This window comes from Phocoena sinus, chromosome 1 (genome assembly GCF_008692025.1).
Source record: "Phocoena sinus isolate mPhoSin1 chromosome 1, mPhoSin1.pri, whole genome shotgun sequence".
Classification (NCBI taxonomy): domain Eukaryota; kingdom Metazoa; phylum Chordata; class Mammalia; order Artiodactyla; family Phocoenidae; genus Phocoena; species Phocoena sinus.
This window is the reverse complement of record NC_045763.1, coordinates 55,795,999-55,820,783: the sequence shown is the minus strand read 5'-3', so window position 1 is coordinate 55,820,783 and position 24,785 is coordinate 55,795,999. Positions and strand designations below refer to the sequence as shown.

Below are 24,785 nucleotides of genomic sequence, written 5' to 3'. Positions count from 1 at the left end.
AATAAATTCACTTGTACTGCATTTTAGATTATAGTGATATCATATAATATTTGTCTTTTTCTGTCTGACTGACTTCACTTAGTATGATAATCTCTAGGTCTAGATGCATACTTCTGAAGTTCACAGAATCTTTGGTGATGCCACCCACCTGGTATAGTACTCTGCTTAGCGGAACCACGGCACCTCTCTGCTGTGTCACATTTTGCCCTAACTATTTATTATGTTCAGTATTTGGCCCCCACCCAATAATTTTTTAATTTCTTGAGAGTAGAAATTACTCTCAAGTAGAAATTCCATCCCCTTACTCATCCCCATATCCAAACCATTCCAGATCCCAATAAACAGTAATCAAACACAATTGCGAGGTACTGGGATGAAAATGGATGAGGTGTAATCCCTGCCCAGAACAGCAGGGGAGGCAGACCTACCAACAACTACATGTGATACATTCAGTTCTACACTGTAATAGAGATGGAGGAAACTTACTATGGGAACAAAGATGAGGGAGCAGTGAATTCCTCCAGGGCAAAGGTAAACAAGGAGAGGGGAAAAAAAGAGGTAACAGGAAGCTATGGAACGAGGCAAATTATTGAATTACTTCTTGAAACATTAACAGAAATTCACGAAGGGGGAAAATAATGGGGAGGTGACATACTGGGTAGATTTACAAGTAGACGCCAGTCAATTCAAGCTTTTTGTTTCATCTAGAGTAGTTCCACCTAGGAATTTCATGAAGATCTCCCATCTTCTGAGGCAACTTCTGCACTACTGACATTTTGAGCCAGATAATTCTTTGTTTTGCAGGGCTGTCCTGTGCATTATAGGATGTTTGCAGCATCCCTGGCCTCTCCTCACTACATGTCAGTAGCAACGGTCCCCACCTTCCAATTGTGACAACTGAAAATGTTTCCAGACATTGCCAAATATCCCTGGGGATGAAGGGGAGTGGAAATCACCCTGGTTGAGAACCAGTGTTTTAAGCGTAATTCTAGCTCTAAGGACTTCTCCCTTATTATACTATCTTTTCTCTCAGCCAGGAAATGATTTTTTTCTTTGGTTCAAAGCCCTACTGGATGCTTATTTTATTTTTAGGTTAGAGACAAACTGTCAAAAACATTAAGCTACTGATGCCCCAACTATAAAAATGATATCAGTAACGAAAAATGAAATGTTCACTATGATAGGAGAGTATGAGTATCATGGCTGATATTTGTTCAGAACATTACAATTTGCCAAATACTTTCATAATTGATTTTACTGAATGCTCACAACATCCTGTGAAGTATCCAACATTGATCCCATTCTAGGGATGAAGACAGGCTGGGTCAAAGACATCAAATATCTGAGACCACCTGAGTATTAAGTCCTGGAGCTAAGATTCATATCCGGACAGTCTCATTCCAAATTGTATACACTTTCCATTTAGTTTAGCAAAAAACTAGGTTGCAGACAGGCTAAGCCAGAGAGAAAGACTCATCTTAATATCACACAGATGGAGAAATAAAATGACTTGAGGATGCTCTGTTACCTACATAGCCCACCAAGAAGCTGTAATAAGTAAACACTTCTTTGTGGAAGCAAAGCATCACTTAACTACCAAAAAACTATGTTGTCTCCATCTTTGCATAGCTTCACGAGCACTTATTATGCAAAAAGAAGAGTGATACATACTAAATATGCTAACATTTACACTCATAATTTTTCAAGTATGTTAACTTATTTTAGTCATTCTATTGTAAATAGCCAATTCTAAATTGGTATAATAGAGATTATTATCCACTGATAGAAAACTGTGCATACAAATAAACATTAAGTAACTAGATTATGGTCACACAGATAATTAGAGACTAAATCAAAATTAAGTTCTTTGTACCTCTAGATAAGTGTTCTTTCCCCTCCAAGCAGTTTCCAGCATCACATGGCCCTATACACCTCCAGATATAAATATCACTATGCCAATAAATAAAAATATCCTCAACCATTCTGTTTCAATATTATCTGAAGCCACATCTACCTTGGTAGTTTTAAACACACTATAAAGTATGAAGTGGGAGCTTTTTCTACTCTTGTATCAAAGATAAAAAGCATTCCTTTAAATGAGGCAAATTAGCAGAATCAGTGAAACTGTCTTATTCATGATGCATTAGTTAACACATGAAAAAAATGTTTGCAATTTTCTAGACTTAGTCAACTCTGTACTCAAACAATGCTTGATACTTCTGAACCTGGATTGCAGCCTGACAAAAAGGCAAGCGGGGAAGGTCCATGAGTTTCCTGGATATAGTCATACTTCTTTAAGAATTACTTGTCTATGTTAAAGAGCTAATTTAAGACAGGAGTACATTTTGCAATAAACAAACAGGTATTTTAAATATGAATGGAAAGCCATTCAATTCCTGGTTTAAACAACAACAAAAAATTCCAAGTCTTACTCCATCATAGAAGGTGGGATAGTACAGCAGTCTTGAATCGCAGTTAGAGGAGAGGTCAGGTGAGCCGTGTAGGATGCTTCTACAACTTGCTTGTTCCGGTTGACCACATCCAAGTAACGGTTGAACTTCTCTCGGATTTTTTTGGCTAGCTGTAGGATGAGAGTAAGCAAAATAAATAGAAAGACCAGGACAATAACCCACTGTACTTTTTCCTGTAAGTTCATCAATTTGTGTCACAAGCTGCCTGCAGTAAACTTCAGGTAAGATAAACACACACCCAAGTCTTATTTCATTGTGTAAACTGAAATAAAAATTGCAAAATGCCCAGAAGGCACAGAACGATACTTCAACAGCAGTAAAATAATAACTTCTATCTTACAATAGATTATAATACATTAAGAACTACCCGTGTGCTGAAATTCAGATAGAATAATGCTGATCCATAAAATGCCTTGCTGGAGAAAACGAAGTCTGTTGATATTATTGTCGGCATGACAGTGGGTATTAGGAGTTACAGAGCAACAATAGTGATTGGAAGAAAAAATGCCACTATTCATGGTTCTCGATTCCCACAGAATTTTCAGGAGGAAAACACTCGAAGGAAGGGAAATGATATTCAGTGTCTTCTGCTACACAACTCCAGGGGGCGCCATTCACAGCCTTCCATGTGAATGGCAAATCCCTGAAGTTGTGCAGTGCAGACATCCATACAAAACAAAATACATTGTTAGAAATAGATCTGTGTTTGGTCTGTTACACCTTTAACACGGACAAATGTCTCTTAACTGCTGTGAACAGAACACTTCATCATAATACACTTTCATATGGGGATAGCAAAAGCAAATTGCTAAGCATACTGCTTTTTTCTCCATTGTTCCCACCAAATATCACAGCTTAATTAGCGATCTCTAAGGAAAACAGTGTTGTTTTTCTTCCCCTTAAACAAAATGTTACCCAAACGCAGTGACTGATAGAATTATTGCTAATTGGTTTTGTAGAGCTATTCATTATCAGCACACTCGAGGAGAACTAATCATCTCCTTTGGGTCGTGAGTCTCGCACAATCCAACAGCTTGGAGGCTGAGAACATGGAACCAAATCAGAATATCTTCGTTTGTTATTTTCAAGCCGATTTTCAAATCTGCTTCAAATTTCCCACCTACAAGTGTCATTCTTCATTGCCCTCGGGAACAAATGTTCCGTAACAGGATAAAGATAAGGTGTGCTTGAAAGGACTGAAATTCCAAATAACATCTTCACAAATTCACTTCTAAAATGAAAAGGGAAATTGCAAACATTTCTTTCCCTCACACATATCCAAACACACAGACACTTGAGAAATACCCCAGTGTCTCTTCTACACGTTTGGAGAATTCTAACTTAAAGCCAGATCTAGCTCATCATGATATTCTTTTTTTTTTTTAATTGGAGTATAATTGCTTTACGATGTTGTGTTCGTTTCTGCTGTACAATGAAGTGAATCAGCCATGTGTATGTGTATATTCCCTCCCTCTTGGACCTCCCCACCCCCCATCCCACCCATCTAAGTCATCACAGAGGACTGAGCTGAGCTCCCTGAGCTATACAGCAGGTTCCCACTAGCTATCTGTTTTACACATGAGAGTGTGTTTATGTCAAACCTAATCTCTCAGCTCATCTCAGCCTCCCCTTCCCCCCAAGTCCACACATCTGTTCTCTACATCTGCGTCTCTATTCCTGCCATGGAAATAGGTTCATCTGTACTATTTTTCTAGATTCCACATACATGCATTAACATATGATATTTTTCTCTTTCTGACTTACTTCACTCTGTATGACAGACTCTAGGTCCATCCACATCTCTACAAACGACCCCATTTTGTTCCTTTTTATGGCTGAGTAATATTCCATTGTACATATGTGCCACATCTTCTTTATCCCTTCATCTGTTGGTGGACATTTAGGTTGTTTCCATGACCTTGCTATTGTAAATAGTGCTGCAATGAACATTGAGTTACATGTTCCTTTTTGAATTATAGTTTTCTCAGGGTATATGCCTAGTGGGATTGCTGGGTCATATGGTAGTTCTATTTTTAGTTAAGAAACTTCCATACTGTTCTACACAGTGGCTGTATCAAGTTACATTCCCACCAACAGTGCAAGAGGGTTCCCTTTTCTCTGCATCCTTTCCAGCATTTACTGTTTGTAGATTTTTTGATGATGGCCATTCTGACTGGTGTGAGGTGATACCTCATTGTAGTTTTGATTTGCATTTCTCTAATAATTAGTGATGCTGAGCATCTTTTCATGTGCCTCTCTGCCATCTGTATGTCTTCTTTGGTGAAATGTCTGTTTAGGTCTTCCACCTATTTTTTGATTGGGTTCTTTGGTTTTTTGATATTGAGCTGCATGAGCTGTTTGTATACTTTGGAGATTAATCCTTTGGCATTTCGTTTGCAAATATTTTCTCCTATTCTGAGGGCTGTCAGATCCAGCTCATCATGATATTCTAATTTGGCTCACTGCTTAGTTTTTAATGGGCTAAGAATGGCTCTTACATTTTTAAATGTAATTTTTTAAAAGGTATTCTGTGATATTTAATAACTATATGAAATTTGAATTTGTGTTCATAAGTAAAGTTTTATTGAAACAGTCATTTGTTTACATATTGTTTCTGGCTGCTTTCATTATGCAATTGCAGAGTGAAGTAGTTGGAATAGAGATTGTATGGCTTGCTTTGCTATAGGCAGAAGTCAGAAGCCCTAACGTGTCCAAGATTGAGCCATAACTCCGGTAATTTTATAAAAATTTGCACCCCATTTAGAAGTGGGGGTTCCTCTACTCCCACTGCTTGAATCTGGGTAGGCTTATGATGGCTTCAACCAGTAGCATAGAGAAAGTGACACTATGTAACTTGCAAGGCTAGGTCATAAAGGGGCATGCAGCTTCCGCCTGTCTCTCTTGGAATGCTCTCAACTACCATGCTGTAAGAAGTCCAAGACACATGGAGAGGGCACAGTCAAGTGCTTGGTTGGCAGCCCTAGGTGAGCAAGTCTTCATCCCAGTCCTTGCTCCGGATATGAGTCAAGAAGTCTTTGGATAATTCCAGCCCCCAGGCTTCGCTGATGGAACCCCAGACATTACGGAACAGAGGTGCCATCCTTGCAATGCCCGAACCACAGAATCCGTAGGCATAAAGAAACAGTTGTTTATGTCACTAAGTTTGGGATACTTTCTAATGCAGCAACAAGGAACCGGAACACCCAGGATAGGTGGAATTCCATCCTAAGATAAACATGTTGAAGCTAAGCTGAACAAAGCTGCTCAGACAGAAGCACTGCAAGTAAATCATCAGAATTATCGAGACTGTAGCCTGTGAATTATAAACCTGTTGCAATGAGATTTCAGGGTTCTTCAGAAAATCATAACAGCTGCCATACAGTGGTACTTACCATATGCTGGGCACAAGGACCCTACAATGTAGGTACTGTCATCTTATATCAATGAGCCACACAACAAAAGGACCCACTCACTCATTCAGAACTCAGAACTGTCTTGCCTATAAAACCTGTGTATTCACTTGCTCAGCTATGGTGCCCCAGACAAACCTAACTTAAGAGAAGCTGCAACATGATCAGCCATGGCACAGAGTGGGCTGGCCGTGGAACTAAGTGTTCCTTGGGTTGCGGAACCCAAGGGGGGGTGGTTACTGGCTGATGGGAGATTGGCCCTGCCTGGGGGTGGGGGAGCAGGGGGTGGTATCTGCCTTTGGCCTCCTGGTTAGGGTGAGTCTCACCCTTCATTCTTCATAGGCAGAGGCACTAACTTGCACGCAGAGCCCAGACACACAAGGCAATGAACAAAAGGTCTCAGAAGCAAGCTCTCTCCACTAGGATTCGCACCTCTTGGTCAGAAACCCCTCAGTGTTTCATACTGCGACACCCTATCTTGTTTATTTAAACCAAGTAATTGCCAACATCTGTTGAGGGCTAACTATGTGTAGGGCACTATTCTGAGCACCTCACAAGCATATATCAATTTAATCCTTCAAAGAACCCTATAAAGTACACATCTCCATCTTCTAGAAGTGGTCACTGAAGGTTAAATAACGTGCCCAAGGTCACAAAGCCAGTAAGTAGTAAAGCTGGGATCCAAAGCCAATAGCATTCTGCTTTAGGAACAAAGCTCCGGGCTTTATGCAACACTGCTTCACTCTGTAAATACACAGACCAGCAACCTCCCTCGCCATTTCTTTTCAAACCCGTTTGAACAAATGCTGTGAAATTCTCGGCAGGATACCATAAGCAATACACAGCCTCATTACTTTATAATAAGAATTAGATTTTTAATAGTTTACATTTCATTTAAAATTCTTCATAATTCCTATGAAAATCAAAAAATTGAAGAAGTTTAGAACTGCTAAATTCTACCGCCAATATGAAAAAGGGATTGGGCCGAATTTGAAATAATGTATCCTCCAAAACAATGCCTATCTGTTACCTGACTACTGTGGTATCAGTTCCATTGAACTAACTTAAACTGTTCTGATTACTCCACAGTGTTCCAGTTTGTTCATAACCTGGAAGGAGAACAGAATGAATGCACCATTCCTATCCTGCAGGAAGTGAACTTCAGAATTCAGTATTTTCCTCTGGGTTTTCATCTGAGTTAATTTTTGTCATCACAGAGTAGTAAGATGAACTCGTAATTCCTATTTTATGTGTGAAAAAACAGAGGCATGTGGAGCTTGAGGGTGCCTGGCCTCCTGCGACCCCACTGCCTGAGATGACCCACCCTGTGCCCTTTGGACAAGGACGGTGACAGTCACTCACAGTAGAAACCTCACACTCCACCGTGGGGTAGATTTTCCCTTTCGAAAAGCAATCTCTTTTAGCATGCCAACCAAATCCAGGTTGCTGGGCAAGCATAACAATCTATTAGAGTAAAGATAGCCCACAGAAAGATTAAATCCTGAATGTATCTGTTAAATGCGAGAGAACTGGCTACCAGGGCGGAAACTTCCAAGAGGCCAGACAGATTCTGCGTGTGTATCCTGCCATGATCCCCGCAGACAGGCGAAAACAAAGGACGTTCTCAGCAAAAAGCTACAGGTGGACCCACAATCCTCCTCACTGTAATTAAAAACATTTTTCTTTCCATGGCTCAGCTTTCATCTTTTATCCTTCTTTATCCTCTCCCCTTCATCCCCTAAGGGGTTCCTGAATGCTGATGAGATGACGGGACTGAAACCATCTTGTCATCTTTTGGGTCAATTCTTCGGCTAGCCAGCATCCAGCCACGGGTCAAATGATGAGTAGGTAGCGCGCCGGTCCCCATGGGAACAGATTCCAATTTGTCATCATCTCCAGTGACAACGTTTCATCACAACATCAATGAATTTCTTTCTTGCTGAATTTCACTTCCCTTAATTTTCCCATAGACATTTCTGTCATTTGCATACTTCCCCAGAGGGGGCCCCCCCTTTTTTTAAAAGCTCTTTTTACCTTAGCTTTACACTTTTGAAGAGTGGAGATGGGGTGGGCACACAGTTAGAACAAGGTAAAAGAAAACAAAAATGCAAAGGCATAGTACAAACTTTATTTATGCCTCTTTCCTAAAAGGAAGAGCCAGAAGGAGTTTTGAATGTTAGGGAAAGCTTTATTTAAAATACATAACAATGATGCTGACAGGCACCGACAGGAAAGGTACCCTAGGGAACTGAAGATTCATAGCAAAATTCCTATTGAATGTAGAAGAGTTTAACATTTGACATTCAGAAACCTCTGTGCCATGGTAAGAATTTAATAGCTGATCCCCCTTTCCTTCGACTCCAGCCTTATTTACTCAAGAAAATAAACCTTTCGTTTTCCAGCAAGTTTCAGGATTTGGTTATTTAAATGTCCGTGACATAGACATAATTTTCAGTATACTCAAGCACAAGGATTTACCATCTCTGAACATCACACCATTGCCTTCCAGAGTTCAAGGAAGAAACCTCCTCATTGTTTCATGTTGTACACTGTTTATAGGATATAAGAAACACCCTACCCTTGCTATTATTTTTATTAGTAACAGTTGTAATATTCCAGACAGCTCTCCCAATTATTAGCTGGGAATCTAGGCCAGTTCTTTGACTTCCCTTAGCCTTGGTGTCCTCATGAGTAGAACAGGACAACATAGTTTCAAGGGCTTCTTGTTATGTTCAAATGAAACAATGAGTATATAAAGCCCAGGATGAGTACAAGGGATTATTCTCATTGTTATACCCCAGTCTCTGGACTAGGGAGAGAGCATATGGTGGTGATAAGGAAATAATGTGGGGCTTAAATTTCCCAGTAATAGAGCCGTAAGTAACGGGAGAGGGACTACCTGCAGGTTAACCATTTTACTCACTCATTTAGCTCATACCCTCGCTTAATCCTCCACAGGAAACCTGGCACACGGTCTGGAGGGGAAAAAGCATTTTTTCCCTTAAAAATTAACAGCAAAATGGCACAAAGAGCTTAAGCTTTGGAGTCAAAGAAATTTGAGTTAAGTCAAGCTCTGTCACTTACTCAGTAAATGGAACCAAGTAAATGATTTCTCTAACCCTCAACTTAATTACCTCTAAACTGGAGAGAACAATAGCTGCTTCATGATATTGTTTGAGAACTAAGAGGGATAATGCTCATAAAGTATCTAGCAGAGTGTCTAACAGATTTCATGTGCCAAGTAAATGGTAGTGACTTACTCTTGTTGTTCTTACTACTATTATTGTCATTGTTGTGATTATTTGGGGGACGTTATGTACTGACTCAGGTTCTGTGGGTGGAGAATCCCAAAGAGCGTAGGAAGAGTCAGGAGGGTTGTGTTAACACAGGGCTATGACCTTACCAGGGCTGTGGGTGCCTCTTCCACAGCACTGTGTCATGTAGGTTACATAGTTAACAGTCGTAGGTAGTTTGGGACTCTTCTGGGATCCTCTTTTTCTAAACGTAAGGATCTAATAAGACTTTACTCTTGTGTCACACTTTGCGATTTTCAAAGCATTTTTACCTGACTCGTCTCATGTGTGCCTTCCAACAACCCTGGGAGCTAGGCAGAGCAGACATTCCCTGCCCCTTCTCTACAATCAGGAAATCAAGGCTCAGTTGTGCGCCCAAGCTCATGCTGAGTAAGTGCAGAAAACAAAGAGACCATTGCTTCTAATCCCCAGCTCCACTCTCTTTCTGCTACAAGCTCCTCCAAATAGCAGAAAAGTGTGAACTCTCCCAGATCAAATGATCTAAGTTCTACTCATTCTTCCAGTCCCAGCCCCGCTTTTACCTCTTTGAAGCCTTCTCAGGACCTTCTTTCCCCAAATTGCCTAGGACTCTGCATCTGTGCCACTCATTGTTGGTCTTTCCTCATTTAAAGATTCCATTTCCCCCAAGAAACTAATAACATAACAGTAATTAGCATTTACCCACTGCTTACTATGTGCCAGGCACTTTGAAAGTGCAACTTTATGTGATGCCTTTTTTTTTTAATGCTTACAATGCTTGGTAATTGCTATATGCTATTTTTATAGATAGTTCTGATAGATTAACCTACGCAAGGTCAATCAGCTAATAAAAATAATTAGATCGAACCCATGCTCTTGAACCACAGCACCCTGCATTTTTCTTTCATATATACCTAGCATTGAGAAGAGACTTAAAAGATTCCTTACTGTATTCATTGCCCCTCAATCTACCATTACTTGCCATATTGGAAAAACCTGCTTTCAGTTCAAAAAAGGGCAGATAACTTAGAATATTGCTCATATCTGGTTCAAGCCCATCAGAAACTCTGGGCCTGTCCAGCTCCCTATCTTCATCTGCTTCCTGGATAATACAAGCTGCTCTGGAATAAGTCTTGCTGAGTAAAGAGGACCAGTTCAGAGAAGGTACCCTGATGGCAACTGGCCATAGCTGTGATGTGGCTGTTGATCCACTCTGAGCTCAGGTCTCAGGGTGGAAGAGCCTGGGCCTGGCAGGCAATGATACAGGACAAGACAGATGAAGACCCGGAGATGGGGTAGGGCCCGTCTGAATTTCTAATGGCCCGCGGAGGCTTCAGGGTCGTCTGACGGATGTGTGGGAATAGCACATCCAGTGGAGAAGTGGGGCAGCCGCTGACAGACGAACTGCAGGTGGACCAGGAAGATACATGTGCAAGGCTGTCTGGGCTCCAGGGTCACATACCCTGATCCCGGGAGAGGTGGGCCCCCGTGGCTGAGCTGGGGAGGCGTGCAATGGAAAAAACAGGAGGCGAGTGCTGACATGCCAGAGAACCGAAGGAGGCTGAGCCCTGGGAATCGGCTGAGAGTGGCAGCTTCTCTCTTTAAGCAAAACACAGGTTTGCTTTAAAGATTATAATGGGGTTTGGTTTGGGCAGCAGTTTTTGCTAGATATTCCAGGAGAGTCACGGAAACACATAGCCGAGCCTCCTGAAAGCCAAGGTTATCATCAACTCAAGGGCTCAATGGGCTCTTACCCTGTTTTTCACCCCACTCTACCCTTAACAACCAGATCATAACAAAAGAAACAAAAGGAAGGGCAAGCTTCAACCCACTTCTCCCCACTTCACTGTAACAGGAGCCCTGGACTGAGGTTCCTTTAAACCAAAATAAGCAAGTACTCAGGACTTGAAAGTTTACAGCCTGTTCCTTCACAAGGAAAAAGCAGTTTAACCTAATCTTCACCTTCGAAAGACTCAAGAGGCTGAGAACTGGGGCAGGGGGTAGGAGCACGGGCCACAGCATATAGGAAAAGTGAACATTTTACATTACAACTTTTGAGATAAGTTTTCCTAGTTTATGAATCAGGGAGGAAAGGAGTTAAAATATGCTGGAACTTAGGAATTCTCTGGTGGCCCATGAGGGATACAGAGAAAAGGAAAGGAAACCCAGTCCCATCACTCTTACCATGTAAAACTCTCATTTAGAGTATAAGCATCTGTGCATAACTTAGAAACACCAAGTATAACTTAGAAGCATTCTAAGTAACAGGGTGGGGTGGGGGATGAATTAGAGGCACTGGGGTCGGCTGGGAGGGCTCTGGGAGCCTGCAGTTTCACTCTAGCCCACACTACTTTCCCCACACCAAATGCAGGTAACACCTCTCATCTACACCCAACCTTGCAACCTGGCCCAGAGCCGGGCACACTGCAGGGACTTGGGAAACATTTTTTGTATAAATGAAGGACGAAATGTGACCTAGCCTCCAGTAGGGGGTCGACTGACCAGAGCGTTTCAGGGTTCTTCACGGGCCCTCCGAGAGCACAAGGGTCAGATACTTGGCAGCAGGTGTCAATTAGCTCAGCAATGAAGTGGAAAGAAGAGACTGGCAAGGAAACAAAACTCTGCCACTAAACACTTCCTAATCTTCACCTGGCCAGGAACTCATTAAATCCAATTCTTGGGAAGACAATCTTAAGACACAATGAAAAAAAAGCTAGATGTTTCCATTTCCTCTTTCTTAATAATAAGTTAACCCGACTTACCTTTCCAATGGAACATAACATCGTGTCATTTTAGGACTTCATTGCAGTTCTAACAGCAGCAGGGCTTAATTACATTTAGTCTAAGGTCTCCTACTCCCCCGTTATAAAAATATAAGTCAGTGTAAGACAGCCTAAGGCACATCATATCGCATTCTTTGAGCAACAAATTTTCACAATGTAGATTCCCTTTAAAACTAAGGAAAAATAATAGTACAAGGGAAAGCATCTTACAAACATTTGATTTCTTCAGTTGTTGAAGCCTGGCCTTGAGTATCCATAATCATTCGAGTCTTCAGTATGGCCTATCTTAGGAGGTAGGGGCACTCTCTCCCCTGGTCCTACATTCACACAATAAAACCAGCTTGTAATATACTTATCTCAGTAGATAGAAAAGCCACTTCTTGGCTTTAGTTTCAAGATACTTGAGTAGTGATAAATCAGCCCCTGAGATCTAGGGGGCTTTATGATGCAGGCCTGAAGCTTGAAGTACTAATACAGAGATAAAGTTTCTGGTTTCTGCTTTTTCATAACTAGGAAAAACAGCAACACTCACATAGACCACTTGGATGAGGTGCAAATGCTGTATGCTAGCAGGAAATGCACTGCTATTAAGACTCGCTAGAAATAACGACACAAAGTAACGTTTCCCACGTGGGTTCCACACCAGAGGAATGAGGGTATTTGCCTCAACCATAACAATTTTATTATATCCTTCTCTGAACTGTTCTGTGTGTTCCCTTGCCAAGCTGCATCTGATACCATTCTCTAACTGACAGTTGGATTTAGGAAGGTCTTCTTATCCCCTATCTGACGACAGGGAGGATGGCGAACACAAGAGCCAGGGTATGCGTGCTCTTCATTGGCTGTTGGCTTCCATAGGACTCACGCTCACACCTTCCCCTAGAGGGTGGTGCACGACATGAGTGTCAGCGGATGTGACAGTGACACTTCTCGATGACTTTGCAGAAAAGCCAGCATGCTCTTTGCAGCATATAAAAGGACTAAAGGCGGCTTAAGTAACAACCAGTGAGAACGCCCATGAGCAGCTATTTCAACATGATCTCTACCTGCCCAGAATCTTCTAATATTATAAATAAAGTTGTAGTTCTTGGTAAGCTTCCAATTTTATCATACCACATGTTATTTCATGGAACCAGATTTTCAAAGCATTCAGCCAATTCAGGGTTCTTGATATTAGCAGCAATTAATTCCTTTGCATCATTGCCACAAGTATTTCCTATTGCGTGAATATATTAGGGGTAAGTCGGTCCCTGCTCTTCAGTTGCTCGCTAGGTATTAGAATACACTCTTGAGCTTCTGTTTATGCATTCCACCAGTGCAGATGATCTGAGTTTTTTTTTTTTTTTAGTAGAAGCAGCAGTTTCAGATGGAGGATGGAGTTGGGGGGCAGAGGGGGGGATCTGAAGAAATCTTGGCCGCTACCTTCTCCCCAGCATTTCCTGATACTATCCAACCTCAGGATACTAAAAATGTGTGTAAAAGGGGCTTAATTGTTTCCATTTTTAGTGGAATGTTCACTTCTCATGATGAAGTCTTCCTGGTTTTAGAACGAGGACTTAGACTCAACCTATCCCCTTCTACTTAAATAAAGCTTTGAGTGTTCAAGTCAAAAGCCCAGGCTTGTACTTTTCAAGGGTCTGCGTCACTGAAAGAAGGCATTTGCGCACATGTGGATGGCAGAGATATCTGAAGAGCTGAAGCTCCAGCTGGAGCACGGAGAGATGCACATCGTGGCGGGAGCTTGCATGTCTTCTCCCCGCTTGCCCCAAAGGCCTTGCCAGCCCCTCTCCGGGCTGCAGCCTATTCTCTCCAGCTGTGCCTGCCTGCAATAGCCCCTCCTCCAGTGCCTCTGCTGATGGAGAAACGGTACCAGCCCCATCATGTGTTCCTTCCCAAAGGGCGGGAACACCAAGAGTGGGAATTAAGGGAATGAGGAAATGGGCTACTCTGGGTTGTTGTCAACACAACACCACAAAAAGCCTGTAGCCGTAATTTTCAAGCCCTAAATAGTGTGTGATGGTGGTGGTGGGAGATATAGAGAATTCCTTTTCTATAATTGGTATATGTGTGCACATGCAAATGTAAAATGAACACTGTGTTGTAAACATATGCAGAGTACTTACACACAGAGCACCAGATACATAGTACATTATAACAAAATGTGTGAGTATACAGGAGGGGTGTGTGTATGTGAGAGAGAGAGTGAGAGAGCGAACAGGCGAGCAGGATTATCTCAGCTTATCTCAACACCAGGCGTACACTGGCTAATGTACAGTATGTACCCCTGAAGTCAGCTGGTCTATATTTAGTACAGGAATTAAAGCTTTCATGCATGCATACACACATATTTTCACTTCCAAATATATACAAGGATTCAGAGCATATGCTGTATATATACTTTCCTGAAAATATAAGCAAGATAGTTAAATGCTTCAAATTCCAAATTGCCATTTCTTAAACAGTGAGGTGGTAGTTATCAGGCTGCTTTCTCTCTCCTGGCCCACCTTGGTTTTGGTTTTTTTTTTTTTTTTCCCTCTAAGAAGCTGGCTGAGCAGTTCCTCAAATATCCCTGATTACTGTTAAATGCTTCATATTGGGAGAGAACCTGGGAGTTCTGAGGTAGCTAAAGGTTTGTTACCTTCTCTGTGGAAACTGCATGAACTAACGCTGTACCAACCACAATTCTACAGTAGGAATTTCAAAGAGTTATCAACTTCTACTCATGAGCAACACAAAGGAAGCTCACTATGTTATACTTAAACCCTATGGACTAGCCCAATAGCTGTAGATTTTTCACTCACTCAATTAGTTAAAAGTTCCTCTTTAGGGGATACTATTTACCCCCCCAATCCCAACAAAACAAAAAAAAATCAATAGCCCCATAGAAGTTCCACAATGACACAAATTAGAACCAACTGACTTAGGTATGGTAATAATGGAATAATGATGAACTGTGAAAAAGACAAAGGAGTCTGCTCTTTAAATAAATCAAGGACTGCATTTATTTTTATATCTTGTTTATATTCCTGCAGGATAATCCATTAGTAACAGAATGCTCTTCCTCGTAAGACACAAGTTATATCCTTGTGATTTATTAGAGCTAAAAGGCAGACGGCACCTCCACCATTGTTTGGCCCATGTCAACTGAGTATTTAAACTCCATCTTTTCCTCATTTACCAGCTGAGTTTTCATCAGGGTACTTAACAATGTTTAGACATATTTATCTTACTTTGGTTAATGTGTAATACTCTCAGGAGAGAATAAACCACCTTCCTCTTAAAAACTGAAAACATATAAAAGGATTGGCAATGGAAGAAGTATGAAAAGCAACATAGCATAGTGATTAAGAACATGGATTTTACAGTTAAAATTCTGGCCCTATCACCTAATGCAAGAATGATTTGGGGCACCATTACCTAATAGCTTTGAGTCTCAATTTCTTCAACTCTAAAACAGTGAGAGGAATTGTATTTGTATCACAGGGTTGTGGTAAAATTTTAACGGGATAACTCAGGCGAAGCAGCCTTTGTTAAATGAACATGGACCATCATGTCAAATACACCACCTTTCCCAAAGTGCAACACAACCTGGGTACACACTAGGTCTTGCACCCATCTCCCACTAATTAGAATTCTAGAAAAACATACATAATTGGAATATAACCAAAAATACTGCCACACTAGATGGGATCCATAGTCCAGTTAGACCACCATTCTGCCTCTCATAAATGCCTAAAGAGGGCATTTCTCTCCTTTGGGCCATCACCTGCAAGAGATTAGCAAGATATACCAAATATATGAACACATGTCTCCTGTGACTTAATTATGTCCTTGGCATAAGCTCTTTGTTTCTCCTCCTACAATGGCAAGTATATAGTAAGTCCTCAACAAATGTTTGCTGAATTCATCGACTGTCAGAATCTCCCCCCTTAAAGAGCTCATACTCTAGTTTATCCATTCATTCCCCAATATCTATAAAGTACTACAGTGTGAGTTATGCTGACAAGGTCCCCACACTCTGGAGTTTGGGTTCCCTCAACTTTTATTTTTAGAAGAGGTAACAGATACTACAAATTTTCTTTCTGCTACAAAAACATTTATAGTATTTAATATCTTCTTACCTCTTCCAAAGTTTGAGGAATATCCTTTAACCACAATATTTTTGTACTTCTTTTAAAACCAATTCAAGTTCAACCTTGCATGACTTTTTTTCTGGAAAGCAGCAAGATGTAGCATAATGATTTGTAAATCTTTCCTTTTTTAAAGCGGTAGACCATTAAAAAACACAAAACTTCATACTAAACTTCAATATATCAAACAAGTAAAGTAAATTGCTGCAGGAGGGAATGGAGAGGAAAAACACAGAACCTGGGCCCTTACTTTCTGTACCAGTCTCTGCAGTATCTCCCTCATACCTTTGGAAACAAAATTTTGAAAATATATAGTAGAGCATTGAATCTAAATCCCTTGAATCCCAAATTGGCTTCTCTTAACCTTTCAGTTGGGTGACCTTATACAAGATATTTCTTTGGTTTGATTTTCCTTGTCAGTGAAACTTTTCCAGCTTTTTTTGAGGATTATGAATTCATGCAGTAAATAATTACTAAGTACCTACCATCTACTACATTGAGATACTTTTTCATGGTACGGAGGGTACATCAAGGACTAAAATGGACAAAAATCTCTATCCTCATAGAGCTTATATTCTATTTAAAAAGATACACAATTTAAAAAATGCATATGGAAGTCCTAGGTGATAAACTATAAGGAGATAAATAAAGCAAGAAAGAGGTAAGAAGTAAAGGTGGGTACAATTAATAACATTTATAAATGGGTGGTCAACGAGGGTCTCAGTGAGAGGTAACACTTAACTAACACTGAAAGGATGTAAGGGAACAAGCCATGTGGCTGTATGAGAAAAGATTTAAGGACAGTGCTTGATTAATAATACATATTCAATAAATGATGATTATTCTCATAGCCAAGATAATTTAAACAAAGAAAGCACAAAACTAGGATTAAAAATTTTGTCTCTGCCGTTTTACTAGTACTCTGAGGCCTTGAACCACTTACAGTGACCCCTCTGAGATATGGTATTCTCAATGGAAAATGGGATAATAATACCTGCACTTTTTACAATGTCACTAAGCAGCTAAAAATGAGAAAATATACATGGAAACATTAAGGAAATAGATAAAGAACCACATAAATGTGACAACTATGGAATCCCCTCTCATACTATCTTTCCAAAATGACAGATGACCATTCCATCTTATTAACAAGGCATCCAATGATTTGATAGGTAGCCCAGGAAGAAGATTTCTAAGATAAAAAATAACTTCTCTTTTGGGGACAGACCAAGAACACTAAGAACTGAAACAGATCTAGATTGATTTCCAATAAAGGAAACCTAAACACTAACCAGCTGAACTGGCTGGGGCTCTGGTTTGAAAGAACAGTCATCTGTTTGCTCTGGTCCTTGGTTGATTCACTATAAATTCCTCATCTGGGTGGCTTCAATACACCTGAACTTTTCTTTTGCCTTCCCAGAGATTTAGTGCCTTTGGTTCACTCATTCAACAAACATTTAATAAATACTCACAATAAACACAGAGCCAAGAATAGATTTGGGTGAGGGGGTGAACTAAACCAAGACTCAGCCTAAACAAATCCCCTGCATAAAGATGGGGGAAAGGTTGGGGGCAAAGAAAGAAAGGAATCCGTATTGCTTCCAGGATTCCTCTAGTTTGAACAAGTCTGAGCCTTGAACATATTTCAGTAGGTAATTGTAAACAAAATGAGAGCCTTCAGGGTACCACCACATTACATTACACTTGGCAGGGCAACCCCCAAACAAGTCTAGATTCTGGAAATATGAATATTGAGGTACAAGAGTAACTCCAGTCATTTTTTTCAGCAAATATTTACTAAATACCTACCTAGTACCAGGCACAGGGAGCCAGAATTCAAAAGACAAAATTCCTAATTGCTCAGTTCTTCCACACCCCCTCTGTTTGTCTAACCACTGGTGCTTTTCCTTCTGTGGTCCAGTGGACAGTTCAACAACATAACCAAAATTTTCTAGAGTGGAGAGTTTCTGGTAGTAAGGATACAGAACTAATACAAATGCAAAGCCAACATAAATCCTATGTCTAGTCTCACATTTCTCAACTGCCATGACTTTTATTTACAGCCCTCACAAGTCCCTGCCAGGGTCTTTCTGTTATCATCCTCTCTTGGAAATTCTCCTTCTAAAGTGTATAGATCTTTCCTTCTGGGCCTTACCTAAGAGGATTAAATAGCAGACTAAGAACAGCAATCTTCTCACTAGTGTACTCTTATATTCATACACTATCATCTTTTGTATTCAGAAAGCAGAATACAAAATACTGAAAGCCCACTCTGAGCCAACAATATAATCTTTTAAACAACCTTGCAAGACAGACTCTTATCCCCATTTTATAGATAAAATTGATGTAGACACTGAAAAGTTAAATATCATGCCAAAAATCAAACAAAAGAGTAAATGACAGAGTCCTCCCTGGAACTCAAGTTTTTCAAATCAAAAGATGAAGCTCTTGTTCTCTATCCCAAGCTACAAGGGAGCTGTCAAAAAATAAGGGGGGGGGGAGAAAAGTTTTCTAACGTTTCTGGTCTTGTACCCATGGTCTCAGGTCCTTTCCAGATTTAAAATTCTAAAACATCATGATAGTTAGGACTGATTATTTACATTTCAACACATAAAGTGCCATCTCTAAAACTGGTTTTCTATTCACAATCTCTTTGAAGAAAAAGTTCTTTAACGTTTTTTTGTTTTTTGTTTTTTTTGCGGTACGCGGGCCTCTCTCACTGTTGTGTGGCCTCACCCGTTGCGGAGCACAGGCTCCAGACGCGCAGGCTCAGCGGCCATGGCTCACGGGCCCAGCCGCTCCGCGGCATGTGGGATCTTCCCGGACCGGGGCACGAACTGCATCGGCAGGCGGACTCTCAACCACTGCGCCACCAGGGAAGCCCATAAATGCTAGAGTGTTTTGAAATACCTTTGGGGGCAGAAAAATTCTTAGATTCTTACACTATACATGTATGGGGTAAGCTACATCTAAGGATAAACAACTGAGCTGAGATTTGAGCTGCTGACAAAGAGAAGCAGTTTGTGTCCAAGTTAATTGCCTGCTAAAACAAACAAAATCAACACTCCTCATAGGACTATAACAGAATCCAGAGTTTCTCCAATCTTCAGGACACAACCCCAATTTTTTGACATATAAAAAAAGAGTGTGGCCAATTCTCAAGAAAAAAAGACAATCACAGAGATTAACTTCAAATGTTTGTAGATGTTAGAATCAGGATTCTAAAACAGCTATTATAACTATGCTCAAGGATTCAAAGGAAAATATGCTTGCAATGAGTGGAAAGAGAAAGAGAAAAGTCTCAGCAGAGAAAAACAAAATCTATTAAAAAGAAACAAGTGAAAATCCTAGAACTTAAAAATACATCTGAAAAATTTTAAGCATATTTGGACAGGTCAACAGCAGAACAGGGATAATAGAACTGAAGTTAAAAATCAAGAAAAATTATCTAATCTGAAGGTCAGAGAGGGAAAAATTAAAAGAATAATAGAAGGAGGTATCATCTCAGGAACTTATAGTAAAATATCAAAAGATTTAGCACACGTATAATTGGAGTCCCAGAAGGCGTGCACAAAATGAAGTAGAAAAACTATTTGAAGAAACAGTGGTCAAAAGGTCCCCAGGGCTTCCCTGGTGGCACAGTGGTTGAGAGTCTGCCTGCCGATGCAGGGGACACCGGTTCGTGACTCAGTCTGGGAAGATCCCACATGCCGCGGAGCAGCTAGGCCTGTGAGCCATGGCCGCTGAGCCTGCGCGTCTGGAGCCTGTGCTCCACAGCGGGAGAAGCCACAACGGTGAGAGGCCCTTGTACTGCAAAAAAAAAAAAAAAAGGTCCCCAAATTTGATGAGAGATATAACTTACAGATTCAGAAAGCTCAACAAACACCAAGCAGGATAAATATGAAGACTGCTATGTCTAGGCAGCCATAGTCAAATTGCTGAAAACTAAAGATATATATAGAAAAATCCTAAAAGCAGCCATGGGGTGGATGGAGGTGGGGGGATGACAACGCATAAAGAGTAATAACAACTTAGGTTGACTTCTCATCAGAGACTATGGAGACCAGTACACAGTGGAACATTGCTAAAGTGCTAAAAGATTTTAAAAAACTGTCAATCCAGAATTCAATCTCAAGCAGAAACATCTTTTAAGAGAAAAGACAAAATAGTGACATTTTCTGAGTACAAAATATCATGAAACACTAACACAATTCGTCACCAGGAAATCTGTATTATAAGTAAATATTATAGGAACTCTTCAGGCTTAATATCAGTTGGTATCCTTAGAAATAAATGAACAGCATCGGAAATGATAAATAGATGAGATTTTTCTTTTCTTTTCCTTTGTTTATTAAATTCTTATGACAGTTTAAAGCCAAAGCAATAACACTCCCTTGTGCAGTCTATAATATTTGTAGATGTGATAATATGATGACTCTAGCATAAAGGATAGTAGTGGGAAAATGAACCTATAAGGTTGTGAGGGTTTTAGAGTATACATGAAGTGATAGATTTTTAAACTCCAAATAGACTGTAATAAATTAAGGATATATATTGTAATTTCTATAGCATACACTTAAAATATGTAAAGAAATGTAGCTAAAAAGTAAAAGTCAAAAAATATTCAAAAATCCAAAATAAGGTAGGGAAGTAAAAAATAAAAAATGGAGGGGAAAATGGAAAAAAAAATAGTTTAGCTAAATCCAACAATCAAACTAAACATTAATTGACTAAATACTCCCCATTAAAAGACAAAAATTATCAGAATAGCTAAAAAAGAAGAAAGAAAGAAAGAAAAAGAAAGAAAGAAAATCTCAACTATATTCTGTCTACAAGATACACACTTTTAGCAATAGAGACACTGAAAGTTAATGCTTGTGAAAAGACACACCATGCAAAAATAGGAAGCATATAAAGGTTGGAGTAACTATGTTAATATCAGGTAAAATAGACATTAAGGAAAGAGCACTTTCACCAGAGATAAACAATGATATTTCAAAATGTCACAATTTAGAACTTGTCAAGAACTAACGATCTTAAATGTGTACGTGGCCCATAATGGAGCTTCAGAATACATAAGGTAACAATGCACAGAATTAAAGGGAAAAATATACAATTTCATCATTGTAGCTGAGGATATTAACACTCCTCTCTACAAATGATAAAATCAGACAAATTAAAAATCAGCCATAAAACAAATGATCTGAACCATCAACCAGCTTAACCTAATGGATATATAAAGAACGTAACAACCAACAACTAGAGAATTCACACATGGTATATTCACCCAAGATAGATCCTATATACTGGGTCATAAAACCAATGTTTCAATAAATTAAGAAGGATTGAAAATCATACAGAGTCTGTTCTCTGACCACAATGGAATTAAATTAGAAATCAATAACAATAAGATACCTAAGAAGACCCCAAATGTTTTGAAAGTGGATAACATACTTCAAAGTAATGCATGGGTCAAAGAAGAAATTAGAGGGGAAATTAGGAAATATTTAAAAACTGAAAGATAATAAAAATATATGATGTTCAACTTTGTGGGGTGTAACTAAAGCAGTTCTTAGAGGAAAGTTTATGGCTGTAAATTCTTCTATATGACAAAAAGAAAGGTGTGAAATCAATGAACTAAAGTTACAATTTAAGAAGCAGGAAAAAGAGCAAAACTAACCTGAAATATAAGGAAGGAAATAACAAAAAGCATAAACCCATGAAATAGAAAACAAACAAACAACCAAAAAGCTAAGTTCAAGTTTTAAAAAACTTGCTTATCACTAATTTGCTTCCCCATTCATTCTCTCGTTCTCTGTCACCTAGTTTATCCATTTTACTGATTTTTTTAAAAGAACCAGTATTTCATTTGATTGATTGTTCTCTATTGTTCTTCTAGCCTACAGATATTAAAAGAATAATAAAAATATTATGAATACTTTTATGCCAACAAATATGACAGCTGAGGTGAAACGGACAAATTTCTTGGGAAAAAAAATCAACTTACTAAAATTGACACAAAATAAGACAAAATCTGAAGAAAAACAAAAGGAAAAAGAAAAAAAAAGAAAACCCCAACCCCAGTAAACACCCAAACCTATAGCTATTAAAGAAACTGGATGATCAAAAGCCTGCCCTCAAAGAAAACTCCAGGTCCAGATGGTGCTCTGGTGAATTCTACCTAACATCAAAGGAAGGTATAACACCAAACTTATAATCCTGAGGAATTTCCATACTAGTTTTATAAAGTCGGTACCCTAAAACCAAAAAGTGATAAGTGAAAAAGGAAAAAGAAAGAGTAAAAGAAAATCAGGAGTTTGGGGAGCAGCGTAGGCTGTAGTTATAAATATGGTGGTCACCTCTTTCAGAAGGTGACACTTGAGGACACACTTGAAGGAAGCGAAGGCTCATGGGGATACATGTTGGAACAGAACCAGTGCAAAGGCCCTAAGGCAGGAACGTGCCAAGAAACAGCAAGGAGGCAAGTGTGGTATCCTGCAGGTCCAAGTCAGGAAAGTATCAACATATGAAGGAAAAAGGAAGGGATCAACTGTTCAGTACTAATGTTAGTGAAATACAACAAGGACCCTGGATTTAGCAAAGTGAAGGTCACCAGTGACCTTGAAGAGAGCGGTGTTGTGGGACTGGTAAGGCCAGAGAAGGTTTTAGAGAGAATGGGAGAACTGGATCTAGTGAGTATAGACACCTCTTGTGATGGGCTGTGCCTCAAAGGGGGAGAAAGAAACGGGGCAGTAGTTGGAAAGGGAGGAGGCGTCAAGAGAAGAGTTTTTTTCTTGTGTGTTTAAGATAGAACAGCATGTTTACATGCTAATGGATGTGATTCTGAAGAAAGAAAACTGATACCGCAGAAGAGAGAGGGAGACTGTTAGAGGAATGGCCTTGGCCCAATGTCAGGTGCATCTCTCCTCTATGAGTATGCAGTTCTCCTACCAATTTGCCCATTTCAAAAGAATTCTGAAGTCTTCTAAAATCAGCCACTGCCAACAATCAATATTTTATGAAATACTGCAATTATGAAGATGATGCTCGCCATATCATTGAATAAATTGTTAACATAAATAATTACTAGAGCACTTGAAAAAAAAGTTAGAACAAACTCTTGAAACATGTCCAAAGTAGCTTTGATTTTTTTTAGTGATTCGATCAAGCGCCCCAAGAAGCTTTTCCTCCTTTTGTTTTTTTCTTCACTGCTTTGTGTTTTATGGACCACATTTTGATATCTTCTAGGGCACTTAATCAAAAATTTATTTTTCTTGATGCAGGTTCAATTTCACATAATGCCCTTATGTGCTCAAACAACTTAATTTCTTAAAGTATTCAAAAATGGAGTCTATGGGAGGTGATCCACTCAAGAATGTGTGCATGGGATATTTATTTTCCCGAGGCTGTTGTCATAGATTTTTGGCAGCAAATCTACATAATGAACTAATTAAAAATTTAAAACACATTGTTAGGCAATTTAGAACCACACTCTGAAGGTTAATTTAAAAGAAATAATGAGAAAAAGCAAGGAAAAGTCTATATACCATAGAGAGTTGTGTGGTAAGAGTCAAGAATCACAAAATGTTTTTTATTAGTTTTAATTATATTGCTCCCCTAACCAGAAATATATTAACACTTTAGATTTACTGCCTAATTACATAATATGCATAAGTCAGATCCAACTCTCAATAAGGTTTGATAGTAAAGAGGGAGGGCAAGAACCCTTGGGGCTCTAGTTTCCATTACCCCAAAGGAGAAATGATGGATAGAAAATGCAAGTCAGTATTCCAGATACTACAAAACATACAAAAACAAGCATAAAGAAGTGGTTCCTTTCCAGCTAAAGATCGTGAGCTATAATTAAGAGGACACAGGTCAATAATCTACTTTGAATAACTAATCTGTTTTTGGCTTATCAAACGAATCTTTAGAAGCAGTTGTAATTGTCCTTATAATTGTTAAGAGGTTAGTGCCCTGGATGAAAGTGGAAACCACCTTTAGGGGCACTTAAGTCCCCAAACAAGGTGAGAGCCAGAAATGTGGGAAATAAGCCAGTGCCAGACCCTTCTTTCTACCCTGAGAATTGGGCATAATCTGGAGACCTTGAGTTTCCACTTTGATGATAGCACAGCACAACATGGATAAGACAGAAACCTCAGGACTTGGCCAAGGTGGGAAATCTGATGGGAGGTACTACATAAAACTATAACCCAAAGAGCTATGCTCTCAATACAATGAGGAAAACAGAAGGGACGGCTAGAAAATTAGAAAGACTCTACAGATATCTGGAAATTTTAGAACATAGTTTTAAATAACTAATAGATCAAAGAAGAAATGATAAAATACACCTGAAATTAAACAATAAAAGTAATACATATCATAGGTGGCCACTATTACCATACATATACAATACTTTTCTGGAGGCCAGTGTAGCAGGACACAGAAAAGAAATAAAAAATATAAGATTTAGAAAGAAAGAATCAAATCTATCTTATTTGCATATATGATTATTTACATAGAAAACCCAAAGGAATCTATAGGTAAATTATTAGGACTAATATAATCGCTTAAGAAGATAATTAGATATAAAATAAATACATAGGACTCAATAGTAACAGAAAAATACCAGTTTTTTAAAAAAAATTCTTATATAATAGCAAAGAGCCACAGATGCTCTCAAGAAAAATAAATGAGAGAGAGTGGCATGGACATATAT

At 39.3% G+C, this 24,785-nt stretch overlaps 1 protein-coding gene across 3 annotated transcripts in view; it reads right to left on the bottom strand.

Annotated features, from left to right (window-relative positions):
• Window positions 1-24,785, bottom strand: part of CACHD1 (cache domain containing 1) — a 233,408-nt gene that overhangs the window by 117,253 nt on the left and 91,370 nt on the right. For all 3 annotated transcript variants that reach the window (XM_032605257.1, XM_032605238.1, XM_032605247.1), the window contains exon 3: window positions 2,433-2,581. In XM_032605257.1, the coding sequence (XP_032461148.1) occupies window positions 2,433-2,581 (149 nt within the window). The remainder of the gene's footprint in view (window positions 1-2,432; window positions 2,582-24,785) is intronic.